Source organism: Labrus bergylta, chromosome 22 (assembly GCF_963930695.1).
Source record: "Labrus bergylta chromosome 22, fLabBer1.1, whole genome shotgun sequence".
NCBI classification, from domain to species: Eukaryota; Metazoa; Chordata; class Actinopteri; order Labriformes; family Labridae; genus Labrus; species Labrus bergylta.
In genome coordinates, this window is record NC_089216.1 from 4306491 (window position 1) to 4326420 (window position 19930).

The 19930-nt window shown below is 39.0% G+C and overlaps 1 protein-coding gene across 3 annotated transcripts in view; it reads left to right on the top strand.

The window, feature by feature from the left end:
* zgc:109889 (uncharacterized protein LOC553542 homolog) overlaps positions 1-16494 on the top strand; it is a 39578-nt gene extending 23084 nt beyond the window's left edge. For 2 of the 3 annotated variants that reach the window (XM_065950478.1, XM_065950477.1), the window contains exons 4-11: positions 4179-4332; positions 4625-4742; positions 6270-6338; positions 6837-6881; positions 8181-8314; positions 9238-9540; positions 10367-10773; positions 12004-16494. In XM_065950478.1, coding sequence (XP_065806550.1) covers positions 4179-4332; positions 4625-4742; positions 6270-6338; positions 6837-6881; positions 8181-8314; positions 9238-9540; positions 10367-10773; positions 12004-12161 — 1388 coding nt within the window. In that variant the 3' untranslated portion in view covers positions 12162-16494. The remainder of the gene's footprint in view (positions 1-4178; positions 4333-4624; positions 4743-6269; positions 6339-6836; positions 6882-8180; positions 8315-9237; positions 9541-10366; positions 10774-12003) is intronic. The other variant, XM_065950479.1, reaches the window with a different exon arrangement.
* The last annotated feature ends 3436 nt before the right edge of the window (positions 16495-19930 follow it).

Here is a 19930-nt window from a genome sequence, read left to right on the forward strand (position 1 = left end):
TCTTTCTTTCGTTCTCTCTATGCTGATATTGCCTCGTCATTCTGCAGCACGGCGGCCTCAGACAGAAAGCGTCAGATCAAGCAGCACAGACGAGGATGAAAAGAAAAAGCTCAGCAGTCTTCTGTCTTATCCTTCTCCCTTTCCCTCCTCCTCTTCTTACTCTTACCCATCCCCTGCTCCCTCTTTCATCTCCCCTCTCCTCTTCTGTCCATCTCCAGGCCTCCGTCTCCTAACTCACAATTTTTCTCCATCTCATACCACACTTTCACTGTCTTCACCCCCCTCTCTTTCTCATACTTCACTACTGCCACATGCACAATACAGAAAAAGGAGGACGATAAAACGAGAAAGGAAAGAGAGATAGAAGATTTGGAAAATCAAGATGGAGAAAAAAGAAGGAAGGAAGGGGCAGTAAAAGACAGAGAAAGTTAAAATGACATTCTTGAGACAAAGAGAAATAAAGAAAGAAGTCAAGCAGAGGATGATTAAAGAAGAAAGCATAAAAGGGAAATGAGAGAGGAAATGTGGACAGGGAGATGATTAGAGCCAGCTAGAGGGAAAGAAGGAAGTGAGATGAAAAAGGAGAGAAAATGAAATGAAGGTGGTGGGAAGGATCGGAGGAATAAAAAAAGAAAAAACATGAAAGGAAAGAAAAAGGGAAACCAGACATGAAGGAAGGACAGAGGAAAGATGTCTCTTATCAATGTGGTTCTAATAATGTAATCAAATAATTTAAAGTATAATAAAACAGATTTATTCAAACAATGCCAGTGTAATTAATATGTAATCATGTGTTCTTTTCAGTCATTATAGTCTTAATGGTGAAAATGCCTCTTTGTGCTGAAATAAATAAACAATATAAATGTGGTAATGGTTTACATCAGGGTTATTCAATTGGCGGCCCAAGAGCCAAATGCGGCCCGCAGGCAACCTCGGAGTGGCCCCAACCCGGTCAGCATGAATCCAATTAATGTAATGTAATTCCGGTATACGGAACTAGCTTGCGAGTGAGGCATCTTACTTCATTCCTATCTTTGTCGAGAGTTTGCTGTAGCCTACTGATCAAGTATCTGAGTAGATGCTAAAATTAGTCTCGAACTCTCCGAACACAAATTGATTTTAATTCATGAAATCGAACTTCATGTGAACTTTTGAGGAGAACAAAACATTGATTGTTGTCTGTTTTCCACTCTAGAGAATTGTAGTTTCACACTCTGTTCATGGGAAAAGACGGATAAAGAGAAGTATAGCAATCCATCTGTCAAGCTGCTGTAACATGACTAAAAGCTCTTAAAAGCATTCATTTATCTCATTTTACTTGGATGTTAGTGAAGCTAGAGAGCAGCAAGGAGTTAGCAGCAAATGCTAACTGCTAAAGTAATCTGGTTATACTAAAGGACATTTATAAGCAGGCTCGTTAAACAGCACACGAGCTAAACAGGAACGTCAAAAGTTGTCATGATTGGGGAATGAAACGAAAACAACAAAACTTTTTTGTTCAACTTTAAATATGTGGCCCGATGTGGGGTTCACTCACTTTTGGAGCCAGGCTCTAGTGGCCATTGTTGGAACTGTAGTTTTATTTTTTTTGCGCTTTTGTGTAGGAAAATGTTTTTTCGTGAAACCATCCGCACTAATTCAGAAAAATATAAATGTTTAAGTCAGGCGACAGCAAGCCACCGAATGAGACTTTAATACACTCATCTTTTATAACTTGTTTTCATCATTTAAATGTGCACTGACTGCAAGACAAGAGAGTGAGAGGAGTGTGGATGGTTCAGAGAGAGAGAAATGATGAACATGCCAATACTGTGTGTGTGTGTGTGTGTGTGTGTGTGTGTGTGTGTGTGTGTGTGTGTGTGTGTGTGTGTGTGTGTGTGTGTGTGTGTGTGTGTGTTCAAAAAGAAAGGAAGAGCTTGAGGTCTCTTTGAAGATGTGTCTGAATGAAAGTTGCATTAGCTGCTAGTTTTGTGGATTATTCATTTAGCCGCAGGGACAGAAGCTTAGGAAGGAATGATCAAACAGCGAGCAGACAGGAGTGTGCGTTGACTGCAGAATCTGTGCACACACACACCCACACACACCCACACACACATATATACACACTCATGCATCAAACAGCCTATCGCTTTAATTTTTTTTACTTGTAAGTCTTTGCATTTTAAGGTTAACAAAACTCCATCCTCATTCCCATTAGTGCTCTTTATAGCTAACACAAACAGTTTACAGTAGAGAGAGTAAAGTAAATCACTAGTAGGAACATATGTCAAACTGACACGGTTTAACCTTATTATGTACTGGTCCAGTGTTCACTGAACCTGTGTGTGTGTGTGTGTGTGTGTGCGCGTGCGTGTGTGTGTGTTAAACCATCTGCTTGATCCTGGATAGCATTGCAGCACAGTGGCGTTAAATCTCCCCTGGGGTTAAAGGATTGACACACATATGTGCAGTGTCTCGTACTCTCCCTTTCCCTGTTACTGTCTCTCTCTCACACACACACACACACACACACACACACACACATTGGCTCTTGTTATATGTAGAAAAATCATACTATCACACTTTCCTACAGTTTGTATAAAACATGACGCATTCAGAGATGTCATATCTATCAAAAACAGAAATACAAGTGTTTTATTTACTGTACTCGTTTAGCTGCTTTGTGAGGACCACTTTCATTTTTCTGACCTTCATTACAGGGACCAATCAGGCTGAGGACATTTGGGCAGACAAATCACATTACAATACATTCCTACAGACTTCCTAATACATAAAGCATTCAGAGATCTCATGAGCATCGAAAGAAAAATACAACCACTATCTTTCATCCTACTCGTTTATTTGCTTTTTGAGGACCAAATTCCGTTTTTGCAGCTATGTTACGGGGACTGTTGTACCATGTGGGGATATTTTGGTTGACAAATTATATTTTCACACATTCCTGCAGGCTTTACAACACTCAAGGCATCCAGAGGTCTCATGAGTAAAAACTACCATAGTTCTCATAGCTGCATTGTGGGGACCATGTTTTTTTGTGTGGCTTCCTTTTGTGGTCTTGGGGTTGTTTTGCCTTGTGAGAACATTTTGGTCACTCAAACTCTAGGGACTGATTTGAAGTCTTCAGAATTACCTTTAACGTTACAATTAGAAGGTTTTTTGTGTACTTGTTGCGATCAAACATTCAATTGTGATGCTTGAAGGTTAGAATGAGATCCTCTGGAATACATTATGTTAATAAAAGTCCTCACATGTATACATAGACAAACGTGTGTGTGTGTGTGGGTGTGTGTAAGTAAACGATGCTCATTAAGCTGGTGCAACAAGCTCTGAGACTAATCTGTCCCTGCTGTCCTATTATCACCTTCTGTGTGTCTATGCATATGTATGTGTTTTTATTATAATGCTGAAAAGCTGCTTGTATTATGTATTAGTCTATTTGCATGTGTAGTTTGTGCTATTATAAATACTCACAAGAACATTACCAATGTTTTAATTTTTTTAATTCATGAACTCGTGCTTTAGTTTTCATGCGGAAGTTAAATCCCAAAGTGTTCTGTATGTACAGAAGTTTTACGACTTAGATAGTAGATGTAAACAAAGGGTACATTTAATGTATTTTTATAATTCTATTTAGATTTTATATATTTTATAAACCTCCATTGACACTGAACAGTCTGCCCTCCTGAAAATCCTTTAACAGCCTTATTGTCCACAGTAATATTGATAAATCAGTGCTTTTACAAAGCTGAATTGGTAAAATAAAATCTTCGATATTATGATTGAAATTTACAAATTATTTCCCAAACAAGCGCTGATTGGAGTTCACTTTGGTTGCATAACACTTTGAATTTAAGTCCCAGCTGATCAATGATTTTAGGTCCATTAAATACATAAAATAAGACATCCTGTTCTCCTCCTTCATTCTCATACTTAATTCTTGAGTGTAATTTTGAAAGAGCAGAGAGCAGAGAGCAGAGGACGCTGCTGCTCATGTAGGATTTTGCTGTTAATCCAACACTGCAAGAGTTAAAACAGCTGTTCTGAGGGATTATGTTGTCAAACAGTGTTACGGATTCCTTTGCAAATAATTCCACACGTTTATTTTTGGCCTAATTCTCAAAATGTTTACTGCACTGTTTATTAAATCCTTTTTTTTTTTCTTCTCCTTAAATCTCCAGTTTCCCTGCAGGATATCAACATGCGGAAGGCCTTTAAGAGCAGTACCATTCAGGACCAGCAGGTGGTGTCGAGGACCTCCGTCCCCAACCCTGTGGTGGAGATGTACCATCGCGGTGACAAACCTCCACCGCTCAACATCCTCAGCCCGTACAGGTCAGTGATCTCAATCATCGTATTTGCTTTTAAAGAATCTGCTTGTTTTGCAAAAATCCGTCAAATGCTTTTAAAAACGTGTAATTGTATTATCAAGATTATAATTCCTAGTTTTTGAAGGTTTTTGGGGTACATGTAGCATTTTATCAAAAAACAAACCAAGTCACTTATTGCTGTTGTCTGGTTTCTACATAATAGCTGAGGGAATTTAATCAATCGAATTGGGGTTTTGTTTCTCCCTATAGCTCTTGAATAAACTAGTGTGGATGGTTTTTGTGTCTGCTCTGTGCAGGGATGACAAAAAGGACGCGCTGAAGTTCTACACCGACCCGTCCTACTTCTTCAACCTGTGGAAGGAGAAGATGCTGCAGGCCACAGAGGACAAACGCAAGGAGAAGAGACGTCAGAAGGTACGGCTGTGTGTTGTTGTGTGCTGCTGTAGCTCGTGAACATGGATTTGTGAGTGGAGGGCCTTGGCTTGTTGGTGTGTTGTACTGTATATATGTGTTCTGGATGCTGGATGTGAGTGTGGAAGTGTGGCAGGAAAGTATGTGAAATTCATCTGCTGCTTTGATTTGCTGTTTCTACCTGCTTAATTGTTGTTTTTTTACGCTGTAATTTTATTTTTTAAGCACTTGTATTTGACTGTACCTACCATTGAGCTTTGCTTTGTTATGTAATTAGTTATTGATACAGCAGCAGTTGGACAGGCTCATTATCGTTTGACAAATTTATATCCAAAGGGGAAAACTACTTTCAACAATAGGTGAAATACAGATGCTGTATATAATATATATTACAGCTATTATTTTGTGTATTCATAGGCTTTATGGCAGAACTAATGATAACATGGCACAAAGAAAATAATCAGTTTTCAAGGTCTGTGTGGACATCACAGATGTGCAGCAGTGCAGGCGGAGAGTTGTCACGCACAGGTAACGTAGCGTCATCAGCAGGGCCTCAGCTGGATCCCTTTTGGGCTGGACCAGCTTTAGTTTTTGTTTTATCCAAAAGGGTAAACATTATTCTGGACATTTTTGTCGTTTCCAGTTAGTTCTCTGTTAAAGGCTTTATATGTGATTTTTTGATCCAGCAGATGTCGCCCTTGAGCACCAGCATGAAACCAAAACAACTTGCACTGCATTGTTGTGTTAGCATGCTAATGCTAGCGATCTTTATTATGCTCGTATCTTCACACTGCATGTAAATTTACCTGAAATGAGCGTGATCTAGAAACACAGTTAAGCAGTGAGTACAGTATGTTATTCTTCTTTTCTCTAGTCCCTCAATTAAACAACTTTTATACATGAGGGGAGGAGTCAGCCGGCCGTCCCGGCGATGTAAACAAACTGAAGATAGGACTCTGAAAACTCTGAAAGCATCACAGACAGTGGGACTCGGGTGTTACACTCATTGTAGACAGTCATGCCTCACAGAGTTATTTTCAGAGTATATACTTGATTTCTATTACATTTAAGTCTGAAAAATCACATATATAGCCTTTAAACTTTTTTTTCACAAAGTTTTCTCTTTGACTGGCACAGATTTATTAAATATTTTAGTGCTAATCCCTTTTCATTCAAAGTCAGGAGCCCCTGAACAACTGCTGCTGTATGTGTTTTGCTGCGATTTGTCAATATTTCTGTCCAAGTTAATGCTGCTCACATGTTTTCTGTTCCCTCCCTTCAATCTGGAAAATTGGAAGAATAAAATCCCTCTAAAAACATTTTTTTTTTCCATAAAAAAAATAAAACAACAACAGGTTTGAAAACCATCTGCAGGAGGATTGCTCCAACTTCTCTGCACTTTACTTCTTCTTCTTTTGAAACTAAGGAGTAGCTTCTCCTTCCAAGACAAACACCCCGCCCTTCCTTCCTCCTCTTTCTCCTCTGCTCAGTCTTAACACACCAGCTTGTCTTTCTCCCATGTTTCCATAGGGCTGTCCGGCCCACCCTGACAGGCCCCACTCCAGACAAGCCCCACCCAGGAGCCCCCTGTCCATCTCTGTAAGATAACCCCGACCCCCCCTAACCTGCCCTTTCACTTTACCCCAAACATACCCCTCTAACACACAATACACTATCAAATCATTTAGACAAACTCAGGTAAGACATCATTCAAACAGACCAATCCAGTAACACTAAAGCACACAGACACTCACCCTCCCTCTCTATGTGTGTGTGTGTGTGTTTGTGTGTGTTGCGTTCGCTCACCACCTCACCTGCTCTCTAACCCTCCGTGTTTGGTTTGCTTCCTGTCCCGTGTTCCCAGACGTTTTTTCTTGGTCCATCATTCTTCTTGTGTCAGTAGTGTCCGGGTGTTCATGTGTAGACTAGTCTGTGTGAGTGTGTGGTTTCGCTCAGTGTGAATTATTACCTTCATGTTAAAAGAGCTGGTGATGGGGTCCTGTTTCCTCCCACTGCCCTGCAGAAACCAGTGATCGATGACCAACTTTCTGCCCTGTCTTTTATCCTTCTCTCTGTCTGCCTCTGTGTCTGTTTCAGGAGCAGCAGAAGCAGGTTGAGGACCCGGGCAGAGAGGTGAAGAAGGTAAAGGAGGATGTGTTCACTAAATCTTAATGTAAAGATTTAAAAACTGTGAATTTACATGAATTATTTCTTTTAATATTTTCCCAAATTTGTAAAAAAAAGTAAATTTGCCAAAGTCTAAAATCAGCATTTGGCAAACTTTAACCTGATTGTTTGCTTTGTTGACCAATTACAAACTGCCTTAACATTGCATACTATTTCGGCTAATGAATGCTAATGAATAGATAGATAGATACTTTATTGATCCCGAGGGAAATTCAAAGCATCCAGTAGCAGGTTACAAAGACGTACATGACATGAAACATTTGTTACAAATTAAACCACAAAACCGACGCCCCCCTCCCATACATATATATTAACCTGAAAAAAAGATTTAAAGAATACCCCTAGATGAAACAAACTTAAACTGTGCAATTAAAAATGTACATAACCCTGCAGGGATAAAAATATGTGTAATTTAAAGCAAGAACCTATAAACTGTTGAGGAAAAAATCTGTAATTAGACCTGAATATAATATGTTGACCTTCTGAGTTGTGTTATTTATATATGTATCGCAATGTTTAAAAAGCAGATAGTGCAAAATTATCAAAAAACACTGACAATGACAGGCAGCAAAGGGCCCGAGGTTAGAGGTCATACCCTTGGCAGCTGCATCAATGACTGTAGCCTCTGTGTAGGGTGCAGGCTCTAACCACTCACCTAAAACCAATTCCCAAGCGTCATAGCAGTCATTTGGACGTGTGCCATATCTTACCCTACATCTGTGTCATTTACTTCTGCTCTGCACATCAGTGCTGCAAATGAGCTAATCACCACTGCAGCAGTATGGATTGCAGAATTGATTGAACTGCAAACGGTCCTGAAGAAGAAACGAATGTGACGCTGGTGCTGAGCCAGCCAGTAAAAGAACTCCATGAACTCAGATTTCATGAGTAGATTTAAAGAGCAGATAGTGGTGCCAATATGTGGAACAATTTATCACTCTGAAAAAAACGTTTTCAATAAATGTTTATGAAAGTCATTCAGTGTCAAGTAAGTGAGCCAGTCTCCAATGGCCATTAACATGGAGCTGGATGGACGGATTGACTGACAGACAGACAGGAAGTTGGTGGATAGATAAATAAATTGGTGACGGATGGACCTTTTAACCAATTTTACTTCCTTCAGTATAAACTATGACACACTCTCTTTTGTCATGCATTTGTTAACAGGCATGGTTTGAGGAAGTTACTTTCACATGAATGGTAACCTGTATCATAAAAACAGAAATGTACACTTCCTGTGTTTTACTTCCAAAGGTGCGTAAGGCTCGTAACAGACGCCAGGAGTGGAACGTCCTGGCTTACGACAAAGAGTTCAGACCAGACGCCAGGCTCACCCCATCCCCGTACCATGGCATGTCCTCAGAAGGCTCCCTGTCCCCTGACAGCAGGTAAACAAACGTCCTGTCACCTTGACACAATCCAACCTGACAACAAGTCTCTCCAGGGACTTGACATTCATTTGAATTTGTATCCACAGAAGCTGTCACATTTTGAGGATTATTTTTTTTTTTGGAGGTTATTGGTTCTACATGTGGATGACCTAAAAGAATTACTTGAGACTTGAGTGACTTTTAGTATTTTATATAAGCCTTGAAAATCTATAAATAGTATTGGTGCAGTATAAACCGCTTATAGTGTTACAAAACCACCTAATACACACTTTTAAGCACACATCTGTAAATATGAATGAAGGCATGAGCTTAACACACCGACCCACTGTTTTCTTTAAAGCTCTTTGCTGCCCTCTTCTGGTTAAACTGATTTAAAACACATCAATGTAAATGTGACATCCAGCCTTTTGAGAGAATCAGAATCGGGGTTTATTGGCAAGTACATTTACACATCCAAGGAATTTGACTTGGTGTATTGGTGCTAAACAATGAACAAAGAAATAAAGCAGAACTAGCAACAACTTAAATAATACAGTATAAGAAGATATTACAATATATAAAATTTAATTTAAAAATGTAAAAAAAAATGATAATAAAAAACACAAAATGTACAAAAGGTGACATGTAGGAGCTGTTCAGTGGACCATGAGAAAAAATAATAATAACAATAATATTGAACGCTTAAGAGGCAACTTGATTCCTGCTACAGGAACACAGAGATTTATGCAAAAAACAAACAGAATATGAGGATAAAGAAAAAAAAAAGACTGAAAATACAATCTTAATTTTAGTAATCTAGCACCAGATTTCTTCCTGACTAATAAAGTACTATCTTATATTTATCACAAAACAAAATTAATTCCTTATCCTTATCAGTTATTACTCACACAGCTTTCAACTTAACACCCTTCTTTGTTCAGGTCAATGGCGTCAGATTCTTATCCAGCCAGCCCCAGCCACCCCCCCAACCAGGCCCCCGGCACCGTCCACCCCGCCGACCTCCAAGCCAGAGACCACCTCAGCGCTGCGGCCCAGACTCAGTCACTGGACCGAGGACTCAGGCCGGCCAACCAGCCCCCCGGAGCAGCGGGGCCCGCGGCAGGAGGGCGGCATGCGGCTTCGTTGGGCAGGACCCCGTCAGGACACGGGGTCCAGGCCGGTGGAGATCCAACGGTTAACGGGCCGAGGCAGCAGTCTGTTAAGGATTACCGGGCAGCGCATGGGTAGGTTTAATAACTATTCTTTAATGTTGTTGTGTTTGAGTATTATTTCCCATAATAAACAGAATCTTTGTGTGGTAGAATTCCTAAAATGTACAAATACCTGAATGTCAACCAGTGTTTAAGATGATCAGTTTCATTGTAGTACTTTTGGTTTATTCAGAAAACTAAAGTGTTTCTAACTAAGGCTCAAATCTTAATCATCTGGAAAGGTGTTCAGTCGGTGGGTACGCTCTTTTTGCCGATGACAGAATGACTAAATGTAACGTAGTGTTGAAACGAGAAAGGCCAGGCTAATGTCAGCAGGCTGCTGCTTTGAATTTAAAATTGGATTTGTCTCACCTTTTTCTAAATGTCTCTTCGTGACTCCTCCTAGGACCCAAAAACCCCATAAAACAAAAGATCTGAGACTTCTAAAAATACACATTTACCCTTTACACAGTTCATATCCCTCTCTCGTGTACTTCATTTGAATCTTGGTCCGCCGTTTTGCACAGAAGGACACAAGAATGTTAGAGAAAAGAGGAAAGTTACTCCAATTTGTGATGCATAAGAAAATGATTTTGCAGGATTGAAGCAAAATAACTGATGAAACTAAACTCCAACACTGAGTTATTGTATAGCCCCGCACCCCGGCCAATAAAGAGTATCAAGTAATTGTTTGGATATATTGGAAATGAAATTATTTGTTTTGTTGTGAATAGTGAAAGAAAAGTAATGACACACTGAATATAAAGTTAGCGTTGGACACGGTTAGCTTAGCTCAACGTTCAAGGCAGAAAGGGAAACCGAGTAGCTCTATAACCCGCCATCTTTTCTCTCCCACCAGCGGCCAACCCTCCACCATCCCCGAGTATTATATCCCACCTGCCCCTCCCCCACCTCCGCCTACCATCCCCTCCGCCCAGACTGCCTTCGACTCTGCCGCGGTCCCTCCCAACGCCGCCGCCGCCGCCTCTGCTGTCCCGCCGACATCCTCTGCCCTCTCCCGTCCCTACTCCCCTTCCCCTCCTCCTCCCCCGGCCAACTACGTGCCCTCCCCCGCCCACCCTCCCTCCGGCGCGCCCCCTGCTGCTCCTCCGCCTCCTCCGCCCGGAGTCCCCACTGGATTCCACGCTCACCCATCGTCGCCCCACGCAGCGGGGGATGCAGGGCCCGCGGCGAGGAAGTCCACCATGCTGGGGATGATCCCGATGAGCGACGCCCGCTCCGACCTGCTGGCTGCCATACGTAGAGGTAAGTGTGTTGATAGTTACGTCTTTTTAAGAGCTCAAGCTAAAGTTTATTTTGACACTGTAAGAACTAGTTTAATTGATTAATTGATTAATTGATTCAATTTATTTCAGACATATCAAATAAAATCAAACAAAAAATACAAAACAAAATGAAAAGCACGAAAATACAATAAACAAAAAACAATGTTCAAATTATTTCACAAAGAAAGAAAAAAAGCAAATTACATTCAGTTGATATGCCTGAAAAGGAGTAGGAAGAAGTATAAAACTTGTTTAATCCTACCCCTTTTCCACAGCTCAATAATTAATATTTATTAAATTAAATTAACTTCCTGTGTTCCTTATAATCTCTCTCTATATATACAATCTATCTATATACAATTTGCTATACTATATTTATGATACTATATTTGATATTTACAATCCAATGATTTTCCAAACATATATACAACTTGATATACTATGATTTTTTATAATTTATATATTTATACAATCCATATATTTACATTTATTTATACAATCCTTATATCTGTACAGTTTGGTACAGTATGTTTACAATTATACATTTGATACAATCTATATATATATATATATATATATATACACACAATTTGATATAGGCTACTATATGTACAATTTACATATATATAATACACATTAACATACACCTGTGTATGCAAAACTATTATTGTTATTAAATGTATTTTATTATTATTATTGTTTTTATTTTTTTTCCTTCTTAAAGTTATTAGTTATTTATCTTGCAGCTGTATCTTTTTATCATAATTTAAAATCTTAAATCCTGGTTATTCCATTTACCTACTTTTAAATTAGCAAATTAGCAGTTTCATGCTATTTGTAAAAGGACATTCTCAATGAATATTTATGTGTGAGTTTGAAGGTCGGTCATCACCTTATGGCCTTCTGTATTTACATTATGAAAGAAATTACAAAAGGAAAACATTTTTGTACATCAAGAAAGGAAAACACCTTCACAAAAAACTGCAAATGAGATGTAATTTTATTTATATTAAATTTGACAAAATAAAATAGATACAAATTCCAACCATATGCTGCAAGTTAAACATTAAGAAAAAGAACATTACACATGACCCCCCCATGGAGGAACATTTTGCCCGGGTCCCCCGAACTTCTACTCACAACCCTGCTCACCCCCTCCATCCCCCCCCACACACACACCATCCTCCCACCCTTCCTTCGTCTCCTCCAGGTATCCAGCTGAGAAAGGTGCAGGAGCAGAGGGAGCAAGAGGCCAAGAGGGAGCCCGTCGGCAACGACGTGGCCACCATCCTGTCCCGCCGTATCGCTGTGGAGTACAGCGAGTCCGACGACGACTCTGAGCTCGACGAGAACGAGTGGTCCGACTAAAAGATATTTGAACGAGCAGGAAAAAGACGGGGGGGAGGCTTGGTGGGTGAGGGGGGGACAGGGAAACCGAGTAGAGAAACCTTCAGACACTGGGGTCGAAAATGAAGGGTTTCACTTCACATGATTAATATTTCAATTTTAAAAAATCTAAAAAATGAAATCATTCATACGATCACACACATGCTGACATCCCCATTGTGCTGCATTTTGAACATTCAAGACTTGTACAGCAACAGGCTGTGAATTTAGCCCCGCTTTGTTGCCCCGACGACGCCTTTACAACAACTGAAACCCTTTAGATCTGTGTGTCTAACCACCCAGTGTGTACAGCGCTACACCCGCCCCCGTCTGCTCGTTGTTAACCACTAACACTCAGCTGTGAAAAAACAAACACACCAACTTCTTCTCCCCCCTACATATTTGAGTGATAATTATTAGCACTATTACATGATCTCAAACTGTAGGTGGGTGGACCCCCTAGGGAGTAGGGCTTAATGTGTTTACAAAACACTTGATATAGCACAAGAAAAAAATAATAATGATCGTGCAATCTTAACTTATCTGCCAAAATGTTGAGAGAGAATTTATGAAAACAAGTCAGGGAAATCAGGGACAAATAGCTCCTTAGAGGATCACGCTGCCTCGCCGGGCCGTGCTTGTTTAAGAAACATGTGCACTGGTCTTTAAAGGCTGCACTGGCGCTGTGAGAGTTTGGTTTATTGGTCACTTTAACAGACGTGAGACAGTGGAATCAGCACCAAAATGATCTCTATAGTATAGTGTGAACTGTGGCTGTAATGCCTGTAACGGATGACTATGCAGCCTGCTGGCTAACTGTACCTGCAGATGTACCTAGCTTGATAGGCTAGAGGGTTGAATTTGATTACTTTTCTTCAATAATCAAAGAAAAGTTAGGAAATAACCTTCAGAACTACGTAAAATTTTAGAAAATCATCACACCTATTTGTACTGCTACATCACAAGTTGTAGCTACATACACTGTAAAACAGTGAACAGTGTTTCTTGAAAAATAATTTAATACAGAAGACGACACAGTGGGGTGCTTAATAGCCTAGCGGTTGTGTTGCACACCCAATGTACAGAGGCTTTGGACCCAGGTTCGATTCTAAACACAACCCCATTCTCTAATTCCACTTTCCTTCTCTATCTACTGTCCTTATAAAGGCATAAAAACCCCAACAATTACTTAAAATAAGATGCACACAATAAAATCCCAAACCAAATTTGAATTGTTAAAAAAAAAGAATAATAATTTAAAATTTGGTTGGATCCTTCGTGTAACGCGTCGTATTGAAATCAAACAGACTTTTTCAAGAGACTTGTGTTCAAGAAAACACATAATAAACTATAATAAGGAAATTATATGCAATGTGTGAGAAAAGATAATTACTAAGAGAATTTAAAATGCTCCAGTATGACGATTGAAAATGTTTTAAAAATGTATTTTTAATGTTTTTATTTAGTTATTTATCAAAGACGATGCACGTGAACCAACATTTCAGTTTCCTGCACACAGCAACATCGATGTTTGGAAGTTAGCTAACAGGACAACTTTCATAGTCGGCCACTTCTTTTTTTTAAGATTTACTCCTAAATGTGAAGTCAAGTGGAATAATAGGTGTGTACAGAGGGAAATATGATGCTGGTTCTCTCATCGTTTTGGAATAATCGACTGGAAGGCCAAACTCTCTTCATGCCAGTGTAGACCTGGAACTCATTATTTAACAGTGTGATAAACTGCAGATCTCCCTCTGACAAAGATTCATCGTTTAACTGTGAGAAAAGACACAACCCTCCCAGATTTAAGCTGTTTTATTTGTTAAACCGAGCTTGTTAAAGTTCTGTGATCAATCATCATTCAGCCTCCATATCACAGCATTGAACAAACAAAGCAAGTGAGCGAGCTTCTGCCATTATTTTATGGTTTGTTTCATATTTTATTTTGAAGGTTTTCTTTCATAATTAATCAGAAGCTTAACATTTCAGCCAGTGACTGTGTGCTGTGGTATTGGTCTTAATATAAATGCTTCCACACTTAACAGCACTGGACATGCACTCACAAAGCTCCTCAACTAGACCCGGGGTCAAAGTTCACGTCCACTCTGTCATACGCGACCCTGGATCTGCACTGCTGTCCGTGGAGGCTTTGTGAACGCAGCCCCTGGACTATAAATACTATAAGTGTAGGAGACTTGCAACAGTAATATACGGTATATTATCTATCTCTCTTTTCAGTATAGGTTTGGCTAATTCTCGGTATGAGCTGATTGGACTGTAGTGTTTTTATAATGTGGTTTTACTTTTGAAATGTGCTGCAGTGAGTTGTGCAATTTGGTTTATTTTGGGGGTGGGGGGGGAGGGGAGGGTTCTACTCGAGGCCAGGATCGACGTTCATGATAAAGAAGTTGTGCACATGTCAGAAAAGTCGCCCAAAAAAGAAAAAGAGATCCACTCTTTTTAAAGAGATCCACGTTTTCTGAATTTAATCCCGAGCCAAAGCACTTTCAAACTATCCCAATAAAAACAGGATTCAAGTAGATGATGATGTTAGTTTGTCTGTCTGTCCAGTGTAACACGGATTACCTTTTAGTTTTTCTTTGGTGAAAAGACTTCTGTCAAGTGTAGCGTGACCCCCTAACAGGTCACAGTACAGAAAGACATTAACTGATATTGTTTCACTGGTTGACGTCAACAGTGATTTCTTGGTCCATTTATGAGGAAGAAGGATTCCTTATACTGAGTGTATTTATTTGGAAGCCCAATTAAATTATCTAGTTTCTCATAAATAAATATCCTGCTCCAAAGAAAATCAAATTAGGCCTGGTTTCATCCATTATGAGGTGAGTGTAGCACTTATTCACAGGGACAATGTATCTCCAGCCTACTTTACAATTAAACATAGACAAGTAAATAATTGAGCTGTAAAGATAATCTTTTTTTCTTAAACAGTTTGACCCAATTTTATAAACATCAATCGAGATTCGCAAATTATTATGTTAGTTTTAATAACGAAACCAAGATGGCAGCCGGTGTAATCCATGTGACTCGGATGGTTTGAATGCGTGAATATTGTGTGATTCAGATGTCAACCTTTGAATATTAATTCAGTACAGAAATGATTCTCAAAGGGATATGACTGAGAACCTGTTATTTAGTTGTTGTACATAAATACCGCACAATGGTTGAGGAATGGTTCGCCTAACAGCTGCACTACTTTGGAGACTGGATGAGAGAGTGGACAATAGAGATTATTGTTTGGTATAAGATTTTGGCAATGTACCATGTTTGCATGGCGGCCATTTTTCCTCTTACATCACACTTAGGATGGGAAGCTCAAATAGTGTTACACATGTTGTATCTCTGTAGTCCAGGTTGTAAAATGTACAAAACCTTAGATGAAAAACTATAAAATAATAATAGTAAAATCTAAGTCACCACAGCTAACGTATCTACTGCAATAACCAATCATTGGCTAACACAACATTTGGCTCGCTAACACTACTGTTAGCTGGCATTACTGCTAGCTAGCTAGCTTACATTACCTTTAACAAGTGTTGACCGAAAAGAGCAAGACATTTAGAGATCGAGACAAAGGCCGGGGGAGACCGAGACAATAAATATTTGTATATTTTTATTCAGAGACATAAATATCTCTGAAAAATCATCAACTTGTTTAACTTTAACTGAACTATCGTGCTGTGTAACACTATCAAATGTTAATATTAGCTAGGAAGTGGTTGGACTCTAGTGTTAGCTGTTGTCTCCAAAGGCATATGAGTTGTAGAGTAAGTTTGATTTAACTTGGTATGGTATATATTCATTACTTCTTCATTATAAATGAAGAGAAGTTATAATCTGTAATACAACTAGCCATTCTCTAACGCGGCTTTTGAGCCTCCCACCAATAGTATGATATCTGAGAAAAATAGCCACCATGAGAATATATAGAATTGGGCCAAGACCTTTTTAAAACCCATTATTGAGTAGAGAAGCACAATGAGCAGCTAGAATGTGGATCTGGCACAGACCTGGGCCAAATGTTACTCGGAAAATTTAAAAAATACCCATCGATAACAGTATATCCCTTCTTGAAAGATGGTCAGCAATTTCAAATCCAAGCACTTCGAGACCTTTCAACTTCAAAGAATGTAAAGCTGTGACTGTTAAACCTGGGATTTTATCTGTTATCCGTGCTGGCTCTGTCAAACATTTCCACTTTGGAAATTCTTGCCCATAGTTATCAAATCTGGGAGGCAAAAGTAACCAGAGACCGAGATTTAATATCGACCACATCTTTTGTATCTTTGGCGACTGGCTTGTGAGAGTACTTCATTATGTGTTGAAAATGTGAGAAATGAATCATGTTGTAAAACTTTTGGTAAGGAAGCCTGTAAAGTACATTTGGGGTAATATAACATAGACAAGGGAACAAAATAAAACTGTGTAATGCACACTAAAACCAACTGTAAGCAAGTATGCATGTTACTATAGACAATAAATGGTGAACAAAAAATGAATCCTGTTTTTTTTTTTACATCTGCATTTAATGTATTAGTCATTCTGTGTATGAGCGTTTCACAGTTTCAAGACATTCTGATGCACACTTGCACACAAGTCTTTGTTATACCAAACACATATAATGTGAACTGATGTCAAGCGCACATGCTGGTTTATCAAACTGTAAATGGCAGAATATCTGTATGTCCTTCAATTTTCAGGACAACCGCTCATCAGACTAACTTTACACTTTCTGGTTGTATTACTAAGGACACAATAAGTTGCAGTCCATATCTCTTTTCATCTTACATCTCCAACTGATTTTGAGAAATTGTCACCTATTTGTGTACAAAAAACCTCTGAAACAAGTTATTTTCCACTTTTTCACAGTTTTGCCACAAGAGGATCTCAAAGCCTGCTCAAATGTAATGAGAGACACCAGTAGCAAATGTTACAGAAAATGCCATATCTTCTCAACACTTTGTGTTATTGCTACCATATTTGGTGGAAATATAAAGATATGACGAGTGGCTATTATAAATTTGGTGCTATTTGACTAATAGTTGCTACATAGCAGAATCACTTAACTAATAAGATTAAAACCACAATGTGTCTACAGTTTATATGATGATGTTTGTATCTGTCCTGTCCATTTCTCAAAAAACAATTATCCTATCATACTTGGGGATCAATTCATTCAGTAGATTATTTCTTAAAATCTCGACTAGCAGCCTTTCTTGTGACCAATCAATTACCCTTATATGGACAGCATTTCACTATATCTGCTTCCAAAAAAAAATTGTTCCTTATCTAAAAAAGTTAAATCCTTATGTTATGGAGCATACCGTCTCCAATGCCAAAATGTAGATTATTTGATAAATGTTGATGTCTAGGCTAGTGGTTCTCAACTGGTGGGTCGCAGATGGTTGCAAACGTGTGCCTGGAAAAAAAAACTGTCTGTTAAGCTGTTTTTAAACATATTTCTTTTGTTCCGTTTATTGCTTCTGTCACTTGATTTGTACCAACTGAGGTCCAAACTGCACAATTTTCCTGTCGGTACAAATCTGATGGTCGAAAAATACCAGATATTTGGGTCACAATTTTTTCCCGGAGGAGTTGGTTGTGGGTCCTGAGGCTAGAGGAGTTGAGAACCACTGGTCTAGGCTGAGAGGAAGATGCACAGTCAATCTAGCTCTGATTACAGAGCTCCTCTCTGATTGGCCCAAGAGAACAGGTAACAGGGTATTTAATGTATGAAAGTTCAGCTGTATCTCTTATGCAACTTTGAGATCATATCTATGCTGTGCTATCCTTCAGCTACACTTTATTTTCTGACAAAGATGTAAGAATTAGAACCAAATTTTTCATGGACTTTAACATTAATGTAATGGACACTTGTGGCTGCAAAGAAGTAAATCTCAAAAAAAGAACAGGCCTCTTTTGCATTGGTTTAATATAAATTCAGATAATTAGTTGCCAGCAAATATTTTACAAGTAGCTCAGCAATATATTTAGAGATGAAACATCATACTTTGACACTAAACTGTTTACTAGCACACATGTAACAATTTCCTATGAAAGGCATCATATCATAACTTAAAGCTACCAAGTTTATATGTATGACTAGATTTTCTTGGCAGAAAAGAACCAAAGCTTCTGACTAAAAAGATTAGCATTCACTCATCGTTGTCAGTCATCTTTTCTTTGTGACGTAAATCCAGCGATCGTCAACGTCGGGATCTGACGTCAGCCCAACGTTGGGATCTGATGTCTGCCCAACGTCTGGAAAAGAACCAAAGCTTCTGACTAAAAAGATTAGCATTCTCTCATCGTTGTTAGTCATCTTTTCTTGTGACGTAAATCCAGAGGTCGTCAACGTCGCTGACATCTGCCCAACGTCGGGATCTGACGTCTGCCCAACGTCGGGATCTGACATCAGCCCAACGTCGGGATCTGACACGAGTCCTACGCTGGAAATAGTGATCTAATTAATGAAATGGTAAAGTAGAAATTCCTTCTGTTTAATGTTCTTCTTAAACTGTAGTTATACATACAAACATGCTGACATGTTGACATCAAATATTTTTGTTAAAAAGGCGTCAAATCCTGGGTCTATGAGCAGCTTCAAAACTTGAATTATGACCTGAAACAGATTAATCAATAATACAATATTTTAGGTTTTCATCAGGTCTTTAATTTACAATCTACTGAACTATTTCCTTTTGAAACCTTTTAGTCTATAGAACATCGTGAAGAATATAACAGAAGAGATGTTGCTTTGTGTTTCCGCAGGTTAAGTCCTCAAATGTTTTGTTTGCCATGATTGTTCGGTTTACGATCTCAGTGTCAAAGAAAACCACCAAATCCAAATCCAAAACCTAAAACAGAACCCAGACGTTTTCACTTTGCGAGATAAAATCATTATAACAGGTTTTGATTGAAAGTAAATCACATTTTAACTCCTTTTGATTTTCCTTTTTTTAGCTCTCCCTTATCATCGTCACTCCATTTTCTCAGCTCTGCGACACGCCCGCCAGTGTCATCATGGTTCGTTCCAGAGCCGTGCTGTCCTAGGCGTTGGCAGGATGGAGAAGGAACCAGTGGGTGCTGTTTGGTGAGAGAGGAGTCATTTTGGGACACAGATGGTGACACAGCAGAGAGAAATAGTGAGAGAGAGGTCAGCGTAAAGTACAAAAAGCACCACAGACCCACACTAAATGATCAGAAAATATGTTACGCAAAGGTTTATTTATCAGAAGGATGCAGATGATTCAGTTTAAAATAAGAGACAATTCAGGTCACTGAGTTCAAAACAGTTCTTGCATCCCTCTGTCCTGCTAGTGTCTAAATTTAATCCTGATCTAATCTTGGAAGAAAGACTTCAGATAAGCCTTTTTAAATACAAGATGCTTTCTCGATTTATCTGACGTATCTGATGACTCATCCCGATGTTTATTTTTGCCTTTTCCAATGGAGAGATGAAAGAGATATTCGTCATTGACTAAAATGTTAACCTACTTTATAAACTGATATAATTACACAAACATAAGCCATTAGCAGCAGTAGCTGGGACATAGGTGCCTCTTGGTGAAATTGTTTCATTTCCATTTCTGGTATTTGACATTTGGCTTATTGCATGACATTTTTATAATTAATTCTGACTTCTTATGATGTACAAAAGTTGTTAAATAGATTTTTTACCTGTAACCAATAATTAAAGATAGCTAGAATTTGGAATTGAATCCGTATAG